At 55.1% G+C, this 13,071-nt stretch overlaps 1 protein-coding gene across 2 annotated transcripts; it reads left to right on the forward strand.

The window, feature by feature from the left end:
* The first annotated feature begins 190 nt into the window (after positions 1-190).
* Positions 191-11,502, forward strand: UBQLN4 (ubiquilin 4). 2 transcript variants are annotated; one of them, XM_017808578.1, is made up of 11 exons: positions 191-362; positions 2,246-2,397; positions 4,376-4,581; positions 4,896-5,158; positions 6,341-6,499; positions 7,173-7,398; positions 7,772-7,911; positions 8,356-8,439; positions 9,030-9,145; positions 9,711-9,888; positions 10,296-11,502. In XM_017808578.1, the coding sequence occupies exons 1-11, from the start codon at positions 213-215 to the stop codon at positions 10,446-10,448; spliced, it is 1,827 nt and encodes a 608-aa protein (XP_017664067.1). In that variant the 5' UTR covers positions 191-212; the 3' UTR covers positions 10,449-11,502. The 2 variants fall into 2 exon arrangements, with proteins under 2 accessions (XP_017664067.1, XP_017664068.1); XM_017808579.1 differs by lacking the exon at positions 8,356-8,439.
* The last annotated feature ends 1,569 nt before the right edge of the window (positions 11,503-13,071 follow it).

Genomic DNA, 13,071 nt, shown 5'->3' on the forward strand with positions numbered 1-13,071 from the left:
CGCTCTGTCCCTGCTCGTTCTGCCCGTGCCCGCTCTGCCCGTGCCCGCTCTGCTCCCCCACCCCTTTCCTTCCCCCTTTGCCCCCCGAGCCGCCCACCCCCTGGCCCTCCGGGGCGCCGGGGGGCGCTGTCGCGGGACGCGGGGAGGGGGCCGGGGCGGCGCTCGCTGGTCTCTGTGGTGGCGGCGGCCCGGGCTGGCGGCGGGCGGCGAAGATGGCGGAGCCGAGCGGCGGCGGCGGCCCCGGGCCCGGGCCCGGCGGGGAGGGCCAGGCGGGGCCCGGCGGGGCGCTCATCCGCGTCACCGTGAAGACCCCCAAGGACAAGGAGGAGATCGCCATCGCGGACGGCGCCTCCGTGCGCGAGGTGAGGGCGGGGGCGGCCGGAGGGGGCGGAGGGGCCTGGCGGGGGCGTGAGGGGCGGGGGGGGCTGGTGCGGGGGAGTTCACGGGGCCGGGGAGCGGGGTGAGGGGTTTTTGGAGAGCTAGCTGAGGTTTGTGACGGGGAGGACTTTCGGGGGGACGTGAGAAGCAGGGGAAGGGGAGCTTTGGCTAGGGGGGTGTCAGGGCGTTCGGTGGAGCTCTCGGGGACCAGGTCAGAGCTGGGGGGGTCCTGGGGGCAACCCGGGCCTTTGGGCCTTGTTGGAGCCAGGCTGGGAGGGAGCCGGGAGACCGGGGGAGGGTAGGTGCTGGGGGGCTTTAGGAGAGGACAGTCCCGGGCGGGGGGAGTTGGTCCGGGGTGGGAGGCACCCGTGGGAGAGGTCGTGGATGTCGAAACCACGTTTGTTGCGGGCGTGTGAGGGGTGTGTGAGGGCTCGGAGCGCGGCTTTTGGGGGGGTGGCGGTTGTGGGAGGGGTGTGAAGGACGGGGTGGGGTCTGGGGGCTCGGCCCGTGGGCTGGGCAGCGGGGGAGTGGGAGGGAGGAGTTCCCTGAGCGGGGCGGGGTGGGAAGGGTTTTGGAATTGCGGGCAGAGCCGGCTGGGTGCGTGGGGAGCTGCAGGGGGGGAAAGGTGGGAGTCGTGGGGTGGGTCTGGACCCCCCTGGAGGCGGATCCCCGAGACGAGGGGAGAGGAGCCGGGCAGGTGTTTGGGGACAGGGTTGGATGGGGAGGAAGAAAAGGAGCATCAGCCCTTCCAGGGGTGGGCTGGGTTCTGCTCCTGCTAGGGAGCAGGAGGGGGCTGGGATTGGCAAAGGTTGGGATTGGCAAGGGCTGGCTCCGGGGCTGGCCCCAGTGCCGTGGAAGTGGCAGTGCCCACTGGGATAAGGTGTCATTGCACACGTCGGTCGAGCACAGGGCATGAGGTTGGCCTGTGAAGGACCTGGCAGGAATCTCTGGGCAGCAGGTCACGGTGTGGGCACGGGCTGTGCACATGTGGCCCTCCTGCTCCTTCCTCTGCCGGCTCCAGGGAGCCCATGGCTACAGGGAGTGTGGAGTGAGGGCTCTGTGCAAGGGTGGGACGTGGAGCTGTGCAGGGAAGGCACAGAGCTGTGGGGCCAGGGTGATCTCTGGGCCCGGGCTATGCTCTCCCCAGCCTTGTTTTTAGGGTTCTGGCGTGAAGACTGTGAGCTCTGGGGCAGACATGGGCTTTGCACTCTGTGCTGGCCTTCTCTGAATTCCCTGTAATTTGTGGCTTTCAAGTGCAAGGCTTTGTTTCCTCCAAATCAGTTTGGGAATGCCCTGGTGGGGCCAGCAGTGACAGCGGTGTTGGCAGGTGTTAATCCCAGCACACCACACAGTAAGGAAGAGATGCCCGTGCTCCGTGGCGCGCTCACAGGGAATTCGGTTGCAGAAATAGGCATTGGAGAAGACCTAGTTTATTTCTATTGGCTGATAAAGGATTGTTCCCTTTTCCATAGAGCTCTGTCCTGTATTGAATCAGAGTTAGGCTTTCCTTAGGAAAAAAGCTCAAATAAGCAGAGACAAAACCAGTTCAGTCATTCAGAATAAATGGTGTGTTTGGGTTAGGCCTGAGACACACTTGGTCTGGCTTTGGAAGCCTTCAGCTCTTCCCGAGGGAATGGCTGTGTTCTTTCCAAGATTTACTCCATGTTTTGTGAGTGCAGAGCTTGTCTTTGCTTTGTTTTGGTTTTCCGTAAACACCTCAAACATGCTCAGCAACTGGTGCCTGAGTGGTACCTGGGCTCCGAGGGCCTGTCACTCCCTTGTGCTTTTCCCAAGTGGATCTGGTCCCTGGAGCTTTATATTTCTGGTCTTGGTCCTTTGCCTGAAAAATGCTCTGTTTGTTTTCCAGTTCAAAGAAGAGATTTCCAGGCGGTTTAAAGCCAAACAGGATCAGCTGGTTCTGATCTTTGCTGGGAAGATCCTGAAGGATGGAGACACGTTGAATCAACACGGGATCAAAGATGGGCTGACTGTGCACTTGGTCATTAAGACTCCGCAGAAGTAAGAGTTTGGTCTGGGGGGCTGAGGGCAAATGAGGGCTGGGAATAGCTGATGGTGAGGTTCCTGATGAGCTTTCCCAGGCTCTCCCTGCCTGTAATGGGGTTTGTCACCCACCTGTGTGCTCCATGGGTGTGTGGCAGGTACTTGGTGGGGCTGGTCCTTTAACATGAGTTTTGTGTGTGTGGCTTCATGTATTTTGAGCCTTTAGAATTCACTAGTCTTGGAAGAAGCCATCGGAACTTGATACTGGTTCTAACAAAGCCAAGTTGCTGATAACAGAAATTACTTTCTCATGAATTTGTGTTGCTGTAGAAGCCAGCATCCAAGTTTTTCTGTCATCTCCTGCCACGTACTCTGCTCTAAGCACAGTGGGTGCTCCACCTCGAGAGTGTGTGGAGGTTCAGGCTGCGTGAGCACGTGCACAGAGCAGTGTGGGAGTCTCCAGGGCTGCCTCTGCCTTGGGCTCCCGCCATGGTGTGTCTGGGCTCCTGGGAAGCTCCAGGGTGGCATCTCTGTGCAGTTCTGCTGTCTTCTGGGAGAGCTGCATTAATCAAAATGGCTATTTTGCCCTGTTTTTTTTTTTCCCACCTGTTATTTACAAAGACAGGGATGTGTATTATCAGGTCCTGCAGGAGCCTCTCCCTGAGTTCTGCCTCTCCAGGTAGCTGAAAAGCCTGATGCTCTTCTTCCACTGTCTCCACAGCAAATGTGGTACTGGTGAACCATTTCAAAGGGTGAATCAGAGCTGTCCTGAGCTGCTCATTTTTCTCCTGCCAATAGTCCTAGATACATTACAGTCTCTCCCTGTGCTCATAGAAACCAAGTGCCCTTTCTCCAGCTTCCTTCTTCCTTTTTTGTTCAGCTTCCCATTTACTTTGTTTCCCCACTCTCTGCCTCTCTCAGTGGCTGCTGGTTTTCAGCAGCAGTTGGGTGAGTCTGGACAGTGGACAGGGACCTTTGGGATTGATCTTACAAGTGCTAGAATAAGAGTGAAAAAGGAAAGGGAGTTAGACAAAAAGAATAATTCTTGGTTTGGAAAAGAAAAAGTAGAGAAATAATTGTTCTTATTTTCAGAGGTATAATAGCATTATTTGAGGCAAGTAAAGTGAATTTTCTGGTCTAAATTCATGTGAAAGCTCTTCAGCACTAGTCCAGGACTCACTGTTGTGACTGTGGAGGCTTCAGAGAATCTTTAAATGTTCTGTTTCAAATTCCTGTAACACTCCTGAGGAGGAACTGTGGTGACAAGGTACTGAACTGGGTTGGTGTACTTAGCAAAGCTGACGTCCAGCACCTACTGCGTAGTGGCCTATGGCACAGTGGCTGTGTGGGTGTGTTAAAATAAGCTCCAGACAACTTGTGTTGGATGCAGGAGTCTTGCATGAAGGTACAGCCAATGGCAGAGCTGGGAATTTGGAGCCAAACTGGCCATAGCTTTGTGGGACAGGTGCTGCTGCCTCGTGCCTCAGTCTCCCTCTCTGTAGAGTAATGCTGGTACTTCTTTTTGCCCCAGGAGCACTGATAGGAATATTTAGAAGTGCAGAGTCTCGTTTACCCCTTGTACCAGCCCTGCTGTAACCTCCTGTGGTTTCTGTGGGAGCAGCAGGAGGATTTTCCTGTTTGGAGCAAACTCATTGCTCAAGGATATGGCTGAGGTAAATAGTTCAGTGGGATTCAAGGAAGAGCTGGATACAACTCAGGGTAAGACCTGTCCAACTGCTCTGTATGGGCGAGGACAACATGACAGGGGCTGCAGTGCATCAGGATGGGAGGCAGAATCCAGCAGATGGGAGGCATCTGGGAGCACAGCTGGGGTGCGTGCAGGCAGGGTTGGGATAGGAGCTGGGGCTGGCTCCTGCGGGGGTGACCGGTGTGCTGGGAGCTTGGTCAGAGTGGGCTGCATGTCCCATGACCCCACAAAGGACTCTGCTCGCCCTTCCCTAGCCCTGGGAGTTTAACACCCTCTGATCCTTTGCAGGGTCCAAGATTCAACATCTGCTGCTTCTGCCCCCAATGCTGCTTCTGCCCCCACTGCAACCCCCTCTTCTCCTGCTGCCCCATCTCAGCCCTCCACATCCAGCAGTGCCGGTCCGGACACAGGGAGTGGCAGCAGACGGAGCAGCGGGTCAGGGACCATGGGAGGTCCTGCAGACGGAGGCCCCAACAGTGCTACATCCATCCTCTGTAAGTGGGGGCTGTGAGAAGGAAGGATTTTCTGGGATTAGGAGTCAGGGTTCTTGACCCTTGTTGTCTCTGCTCGCTGTGGGCTTTGTGTGAGTCACTCCCGTAGCAAACCTCAGTGTCCCTGCTCAGTGTAATGCCACAGCCCTTAGTGAGGTGTGTTGTAGGGGTGTCTTCCCTCAGAGCTGGCTGCCATAGGAACGTGGGATACCCCTGGGTTTGTGGGGTGCAGTTCAGCTGATGTGCCTGTCCTCTTTTTGCAGCTGCCGACAGTTACTGACTCACGCCTCTCTCCCCGTGTGTTGTTCCCTCTCCAGCTGGTTTCGGTGGCATCACTGGGCTGGGCAATCTCGGGATGGGCTCTGCCAACTTCATGGAGCTCCAGCAGCAAATGCAGCGGCAGCTGATGTCCAACCCAGAGATGCTTTCCCAGATCATGGAGAATCCCTTGGTGCAGAACATGATGTCTAACCCTGACCTCATGAGGCAGATGATCATGGCCAATCCCCAGATGCAGCAGCTCATGGAACGAAATCCAGAGATAAGCCACATGCTGAATAACCCGGAGCTCATGAGACAGGTGAGTCACACCAGGGCCTCGGTAAAGAGCGTTCAGGAGAGTCTTTGTGGACCAGCTTTAGTGTCTGCTCTGCTGAGGGGGAGTGGGAATGCCAGAACAGTGGTTTTTGGAGATCTCTTCCTTCCTGCTGTGAGCTCCCAACAAACAGATGGTGGTCTTGAGTTATGTGAATACTGATTACACAACCCACATCCTTGCAAATCTTGTCTCCCTTTCAGAGCTATTGAATCCATGGTGTGTTGGGAAAAAAAGGATGCTGGGAGTATCCTAGCATGCTGCCTACAAGACTACTGTGTTCTGATTCAGGAATGGGAGTAAAAGCAGTGCTGGAGAAGTGAAGCTACTGCAAAAGCTCTTTGTTTCTCTCTAGTTCTCTTGACAGATAAAGTACAGAGCCCCGAGCTGTATAGTCAGTGTTTCACTACCTATATCAGTGGGGAGCACTAGTGTAGGCCGGGATCCCAGAGGGCTCTGATTTTTCCCAGAACAGAGAGGACCAGTTCCCTAGAGGACTGGCTAGAGGGAAGCTTAAGGGTTGAGTGAGAAGTTGAGGGTGTTAATAGGACTCTGCTGTTTCCTGGGAAGGCTTGTCAGAAGGGTTGTGCTGAATGGGCCTAGTTTCCATCTGCTTCTCGGTTATTCTGCTTTCAACTGTGTCAGCCATTCATGAAATTCCAGAGCTGCAGGACTAAATTGTGAATAATCCGTACGTAAGCAGATCCTCAAATGAGACCTGAATATTCTTTGTGCGGGAGAGACCCATCAGAAGTCTGGAGAAGGTGGAAGGATTCAGCCTTTTCCACCTTCCCAGCTGTTGAATGTAGTCTATCCAGTGTGAGTGGGAACATATGGGTGTTAGATGTTTGGACGTCCTGATACTGCTTAGAAACAAAACAGTCTCATCCAGCTGAACTGAGGCTGAGAAGGAAGAGAGGCTGAGCAAGGCTGGGGAGGAGCTGGGATCCCTGGGCTCTCTTTGCTTGGATAAATGATCTCTCTGCTCTCTGCCTGTGAAACGGGTTTAATTATCCTCTTTCTCCTGGGAGCTGAGATTTAACTCTTTCAGGACTTGGCTAGGGGATCAGTAGAAAACTGCTGGGCTGCTGACCAGGTTCTTGATCCACCCTGATCCTCCGTGGCACACATGGGCCTGAGCTTTCCATCTTTTCCTCCTTCTCCCAGACGATGGAATTGGCTCGTAACCCTGCCATGATGCAGGAGATGATGCGGAACCAGGACCGTGCTTTGAGTAATCTCGAGAGCATTCCAGGAGGATACAACGCCCTGCGCCGAATGTACACGGACATCCAGGAGCCCATGTTCAGTGCAGCCAGGGAGCAGGTATTGGCTGCCTTCCTCTAAGTGGGGTGTAGTGTGGGAAGGGGGATCATTCCCTGGCCCCCATGCTGGTGGGGCAGCTTTTCTAGAGCGTGGCTGTTCGTGTCTCTCCTGTGCAGGCACTGGCCTGCAGTGCCTCTTGTTACATGGGTTGGGATGTCAGAGCAGAGACCTGCCCTGGCTCCTGCAGTCCCCCAGCAGGCTTGATGCCAGCCATAGCCCATGGGCAGGCCCCCGTCGCCTTGTTAGCACAGCCCTCTGCTCTCTGGATTAGCTGGAGCCTGACGCCTTTGGAGCAGAGCTGGCTCAGATCCAGCTGGCTTGGAGCGCAGGAGGAGGGAGTGCAGGTCTGGCTGCAGAGGGCTGTGCAGACATACTCCAGTCCAGCATTACCTACTGGTATGTCTGGGCGCTGGTTTTACAGAGGCATTTTGAAGCCTTGCATTTAGGAGCCAAATCTGGAGGCTGTGGCCACTCCTGAGCCTGGTCTTTTTCCAAGCGAGGTGTGTTGTGGATTGCAGATTTCTCAGGAGGCAAATCATGGCACGTGTTTAGCATATTCTGGACTTGGCTGAATGTGATCGGCTGTTCCCTGGCTTGCTCAGTGCTGGGGTTGGTCTGACCTTCTCTGCTGGGACTAACTGATTCCGGCTGTTTCTTTTTTCTTTCTCCCTAGTTTGGCAACAATCCTTTCTCTTCCTTGACGGGGAATTCTGACAGCTCAAGCTCTCAGCCTTTGCGGACGGAGAACAGAGAGCCGTTGCCAAACCCCTGGAGCCCCACGCCCCCTGCTTCCCAGAGCCAAGCACCCAGCAGCGAAGGGAGCACGGGCTCAGCAACCACCCAGAGCACCCCAACCGTATCCAATCCCTTTGGGCTGAACGCTGCCAGCATCGGGGCTGGTACGTGAGGGGGGAGCTGGAGGATGCTCCTGGCTGAACAGGTCACCCAGGCTTCGTCGGGGGGCCAGTCCCTCTGGCATTAGAGCCCTGTCCGGAGCTGTTCTCCAGAGGAATGGTTCTAGCCCAGTGGCAAGCACAAATGGATTGTTCTGGTGTGCCTGTCTGAGGGTCCCTTTGGGAACTCTGGTGTCCCTGCACTCTCAAGAGCAGGAGAGTGGCCAGCAGAGCACTGCCATGGTGTCCACAGTGGTGTTTGTTGCTGGCTGGGGGATGGACTACAGGCAGTGCTGTTACCAGTCACATTGTATTTCGGACATTGCAGCGGCGCTGAGGCTCATCAGGGATCTTTTTCTGTCTTCCCTTCCCCTTGCAGGCATGTTCAACAGCCCAGAGATGCAAGGACTCCTGCAGCAGATTTCTGAAAACCCTCAGCTGATGCAGAACATGATCTCTGCCCCTTACATGCGGAGCATGATGCAAACTCTTGCCCAGAACCCGGACTTTGCAGCACAGGTAAAAGTATTGCAGTCATCTGCTGTTGCCAGGCAGGCTGTGAGCACGGTGAGACCAGTCTGCTGTGGGGTCAGACTGGTTCCTCCTGCAGACACCGGAGCAGAGTGAATACACACAGTTTGGCTGTATTTCTTGATAGCCTGAAGGCAGCCCCAGCTCTGAGCCCTGTGTCTTAGCAGAGCTCCTAACACAAGAGGTGGCTTTCAGAGGGACATGGGAATGGCCCTTCTCTTTTCCCATGGCCAAGTGGCCCCTGTTCAACACTGCTGTCAGGAACTGAGCTGTCCTGTTTTGGTCCCTTTTAGCAGGGGAGCATGTTGAAAGCCCAGGGAGGGAGTCAGGGGCATGAATGACCTATTCGTCATGGCTTAGTTGTGTAGGGTTTAACAGCCAGTCAGTGGCAGCAACCCTCTGACCCTACCTACGTGTGCTGTCTCTTGCTAGATCATGGTAAATGTCCCCCTCTTTGCTGGGAATCCACAGCTTCAAGAACAGCTCCGCCTTCAGCTCCCTGTCTTCTTGCAGCAGGTAAAAGGCCTCTGGCTGGCCCTGTGCTGCCCTCAGCCCCTGGCTCCAGAGCTTCTCCCCCCCCACTGTGGGACAGGCAGGATCTCAGCTGCTTGGTCAAGTGCACTAGGAAGCATGTGGGCTTGGGGGGCTGGGCTGAGGAAGGAAAGAGGTTGCACAGGGGAGACAGAGAGGAAGAGCTTGGTTAGACAAGGCAGTCTGAATTAACTCATAGAAATTACTGAAAAGTGGACTCCAAATTACGCTCATTAAGCTACTTGGAACCCCTGTGTTGAGTTTACAAAAATTAACACAGCTAGTTGTGCTAGAGCAGCTGGTTCTCAGGTAAATTAGATTCCAAAGGCATGTGCCCCCAGTTCTAATCTGATTCACCCAGTTCATTTAGGAAACCTGATCTGAGCTCTGTGAGTGTCCCTGCAGATGAGCCCTGCGGTCTTGGAGCCTCGGAGGAGGATCCAAATGCGGGGGTCGGCGCTGGCCGCGGGCGAGAGGCGCAGCTCGGCGCCTGCTCGAGTGTAGCAGTGCTGGATCTGGGGCTGCCCGAGCTCTTGCTGGTTGGTACCATGGTGTCTTTCTGCCTTGGTCCCCAGATGCAGAACCCAGACTCCTTGTCCATCCTCACCAACCCCCGTGCCATGCAGGCCCTGCTCCAGATCCAGCAGGGACTCCAGACGCTGCAGACGGAGGCCCCTGGACTAGTGCCAAGGTACGGAGCACTCCGGAGTGGGGTCATGCAGGCAGAGCTGCCGTGCCTGGGACCAGCAGGCAGAACTGGTTGTCAGTTCACTGGGGAGATCTGCTTAGGGTGCTCTGTCCTGGGGCAGTTGGGTGTGTGCCTGCAGGCGTCTCTGAGCCTGGCTAACTAGCACTTGCTCCTTGCTTGTGCTTCGCTGGGAAGTCCTTGACCCTTTCTTTTTGGAGAAAAGGTTTGGAATGCACTTGGTCCCTCCCCTGTCCTTTGTTTGCTGTATTCGGTGTGGACTGAGCTAAAGAACTGTATCTCTGGAGAGAGATGGACAGTCACAAGGCTGGGTGGGTATGCTGGGGCAGGCTGGGCTGCTGGCCCTCTGCTCGCTGTCACTGTGTGTCATGCTCAATCTCAGCAGTTCCCTGCAGGCCTCTGTTGGCTCTGCTCACTCACAGCGCCACGTGTGACTGAGGCACGGACACAGCCGGTTCTGTTTCCAGAGCTGCCCCATAGCTGGCCTGCTGGCTGCCCTGCTGCCCAGAGCGCCAGCGTGCCCCTGAGCGTGCCCTGCTTTCCTCTGCAGCCTCGGCTCCTTCGGCATGCCCCGAATGCCCCCGTCCTCCACAGGAGGAAGCACAATCCCGGAGAACCCCGTTCCCTCTGCTTCGACGCCGGCCAGTGCCTCTCCAGCCGGGGGTGGTAACCCCCAACAGCAGCTCATGCAGCAGATGATCCAGCTGCTGGCCGGAGGAAACTCTCAAGTACGTAATGCCCAGTGGCTCCTGGGACAGGCAGGGAGGTCTCCAGGGGGCTCCCCATCCCACCCTGCTTGGGGGATGTGGTTCCCAACAGTCTCTTGTGGCTGTGGTGCTTTAGGCCAGGTTTGGTGTAGGGGTCTGGCTGGTTCTTTGGGGTGTGGAACCCTTTGCAGAGATTTAAGCTTGTAATGCTGGGGATCCTACTCCTCACACTGCTGCTGCCGTCGGTACCAAGCCAGGACTGACTCTGGTGTGGCTGCTGTGCCACAGCCTGGGGGGACATGGGGACTGTCCCCACACAAGCCTGAGGCTGAGCTGAGGGTCCCTGTGCAGCCGTGGCTGCCAGCCCTGCCCGTGTTGGATGCTGTCTCTGCTCTCTGACTCCGAGATCTCCGTCCTTTCCCTCACAGGCGCAGAGCCCCGAAGTGCGATTCCAACAGCAGCTGGAGCAGCTGAATGCCATGGGCTTCATCAACCGTGAGGCCAATCTCCAGGCGCTCATTGCCACCGGCGGGGACATCAACGCAGCTATCGAGAGACTGCTGGGCTCCCAGCCTTCCTAAACTCTGTCCTGCTGCCCCACAGACGTCAGCACATGCATCCATACACATGCACAGGGGATCTTTCCGGAAAGCCCGCCATCATTTTCATATCTGACAGCTGTCCATGTATTTAAAACAAAAAGATACAGCTTAACCCCTGACCTTCCTACTAAGTTAAGATTTCATGTTGAAATGCTCTTTAACTGGCTTGTATGTGGATTCCAGTTCTCATCGTGGCCACAGAGACTTCAGATGTGTATTTTTTCCTAAATATGCCCTGTCTCAGACACTCTTCTCTCTCTCTCTAGATGGTAGAGGCGATACTTCTAGTTACTTACCTGAATGATTGTGTTTTGAGTAGCTTGATTTTAACTGTACATGATTCCCTTCCCTAGCCCTCCTTTCAGGCAAATATTTAAAAAATTGAGCCGAGTTTGGGGATTGGTTATTTCTCTCAGCATCTTGTTGGGAATGGATCAAAAGAAAAATTGAAATTACCTGGAAATTTCTGATGTCATTTGTCTTAATGTTCCCTGGGATGAAACGAGCCCGTATCCCTCACTCACAGGTGCCTCTGATCTCCTGGTAAAGGGTTAATGGGTGCGAAAACTGCATTTGAAGTGTGGTCTTTATGCTCTTGGGGTGGTATAACAGAGTCCAGGGGTCTGCAAGGACCAGGTGTGCTGTTCTTGAGCTTGAGTTGAAGGTGCTGTGCAGAGGAAGGTGTTTGGAAGGTGTGTTTCTGCCCAAGCAATGTGGTTCCTGAGCAGAGGTGTCGGGGGCCGCTGACTCCTGTGCTTGGTGGGCTCATTTCTCCAAGTGTAAAAACTAAAAAGGAAATGGAAAAATAAGTTAATGATCTTTTTCGCTTCACTGGAAAATGTTGAAGTTCATGTTCTTCCCAGTTTAGATCCATCCTCCACCCCCCCTCCATTCTGATGTGTTTGAATGTTCTGACTCTCTCCAAGAGACTCCCCAGGACCAGCAGGGTGGTATTTCCCAGGAGCCTCCATGGCTGTGTAATTTGCATACACCATTTTTATCAAAGGAAAATAAATGCGCACAACCATCTGTCTCCCTGCATCCCTGTCTCGTCCTTGCCTGCCTTGCCTCAGCTGGGGCATTCCCAGTTCCCCAGGATTAATCCATGCTGTGCCCTGTGCTCACCTCGAGCAGGTAGTGGGGATGTCGTGCTCCCTCCCCACTTGGCCCCTTCTGCTGCCTTCCCCTGTGGCAGGAAACGTTTGGGACACTTCAGGAATGCTGCTGAAGGTTCCCAAACTCTGGCTCTAAATGTGCCTATTTGAAAGCTTTCTTTCAATTAGAATTGGCAATTAGCAATTAGCAACCCTTGGAACTGCTGTGAGCTGGGAGTTAGAGTTATTTGGTACTTTCAAGTTTCTTTCAGTGTGGGAGGACTGGGCAGTGAGAGGGAACAGGAGGCGCTGCTTCCTGCATACCTGTAAAACCTGTTGCACCCAGGGGCTCCTGAGCTGGAGCTGGGCTCGATGGGTGCTCATGTTGCTGAGAGTGTAGGTGGTGGTGGAGAAAACACGTGAGTGTGCGAGCTGGAAATGCTCCTGCCTGTGTGTGTGTATCCCAACTAGACTGGGATCCCTTGGAGGAAGATTTGGAAAGCAGCTTTAACCTCTTCTGGAGGCTGTGCACAGATCTGTGGATTGCTTTGTGCGACCTCTCCTCAGACATGGGAATTTTGCACACGGCTGTGTAGGGATGGGAGCTGGAGGGGTTGGAGCTCTTCCAAATGTCGCTGATCAGCCCCTGAAATGGGCTCCTGAAAAGGCCTGCGATCCTTGTGATCTCTTGGATGTCCCTTGCTGGCATTAAGGTCTCTGTCCCTGCACATGCCAGCGCTTGCTCCTGGGAGGATGGATGGGGCAAGCAGGGAAGGGAGGGAGCAAAGGGAGCACGGGGGGTCACAGGGAGACATACCCCCATGGTGTGTGTGAACCTCTGAGGAGCAAAACTAGTCCCAACCCTGTTGTGTCTGGCCAGGCAGAAACAGTTCTTCCACCCCCCTCGGTGTCAGCAAGGTGTGACTCAGTGGTGTCAGCGTGACACTGGTGTCAGCCACCCCAGTGCGAGGGGATCTGGGGCGAGGGATCCGCCCGTGCCTGAGGGATCTCTGTGTGTGTGAGGGATCTGTGTGTGCGAGGGGGTTTGTGTCTGAACAGGGACTTTGAGGGATGGAGGGATCCAGTGAGTCCAAAGCTGGCTGGAAATAAATTCCTGTGTGGTGGAGAGATCCTGCTGCAGTGTGGGCAGATGGCTGTGAACCACTGAGAAGAGTCCAGAGCAGCCTGAGAATCACGGAATGGTTTGGGTGGGAAGACGTCTCACAGCTCATCTCGTTCCATCCCCTGCCATGGGAAGGGACACCATCCACTAGCCCAAGTTGTTCCAAGCCTTGTCCAGCCTGGCCTTGACTTCCAGGGATCCAGGGGCAGCCACAGCTTTTCTGGGCAACCTGGGCCAGTGTCTCACCACCCTCACACCCTCACCCTCCTAACATCTCATCTCAGTCTCTTCCAGTTTCAAACCATTCCCCCTTGTCCCATCACCTTCTGCCTGTGTAAAAAGTCTCTGTCCATTGTTTCACGAGTTCCCCTTAAGGCCTGAAAGG

Source organism: Lepidothrix coronata, unplaced genomic scaffold (assembly GCF_001604755.1).
Source record: "Lepidothrix coronata isolate B3197 unplaced genomic scaffold, Lepidothrix_coronata-1.0 Scaffold23, whole genome shotgun sequence".
Classification (NCBI taxonomy): Eukaryota; Metazoa; Chordata; class Aves; order Passeriformes; family Pipridae; genus Lepidothrix; species Lepidothrix coronata.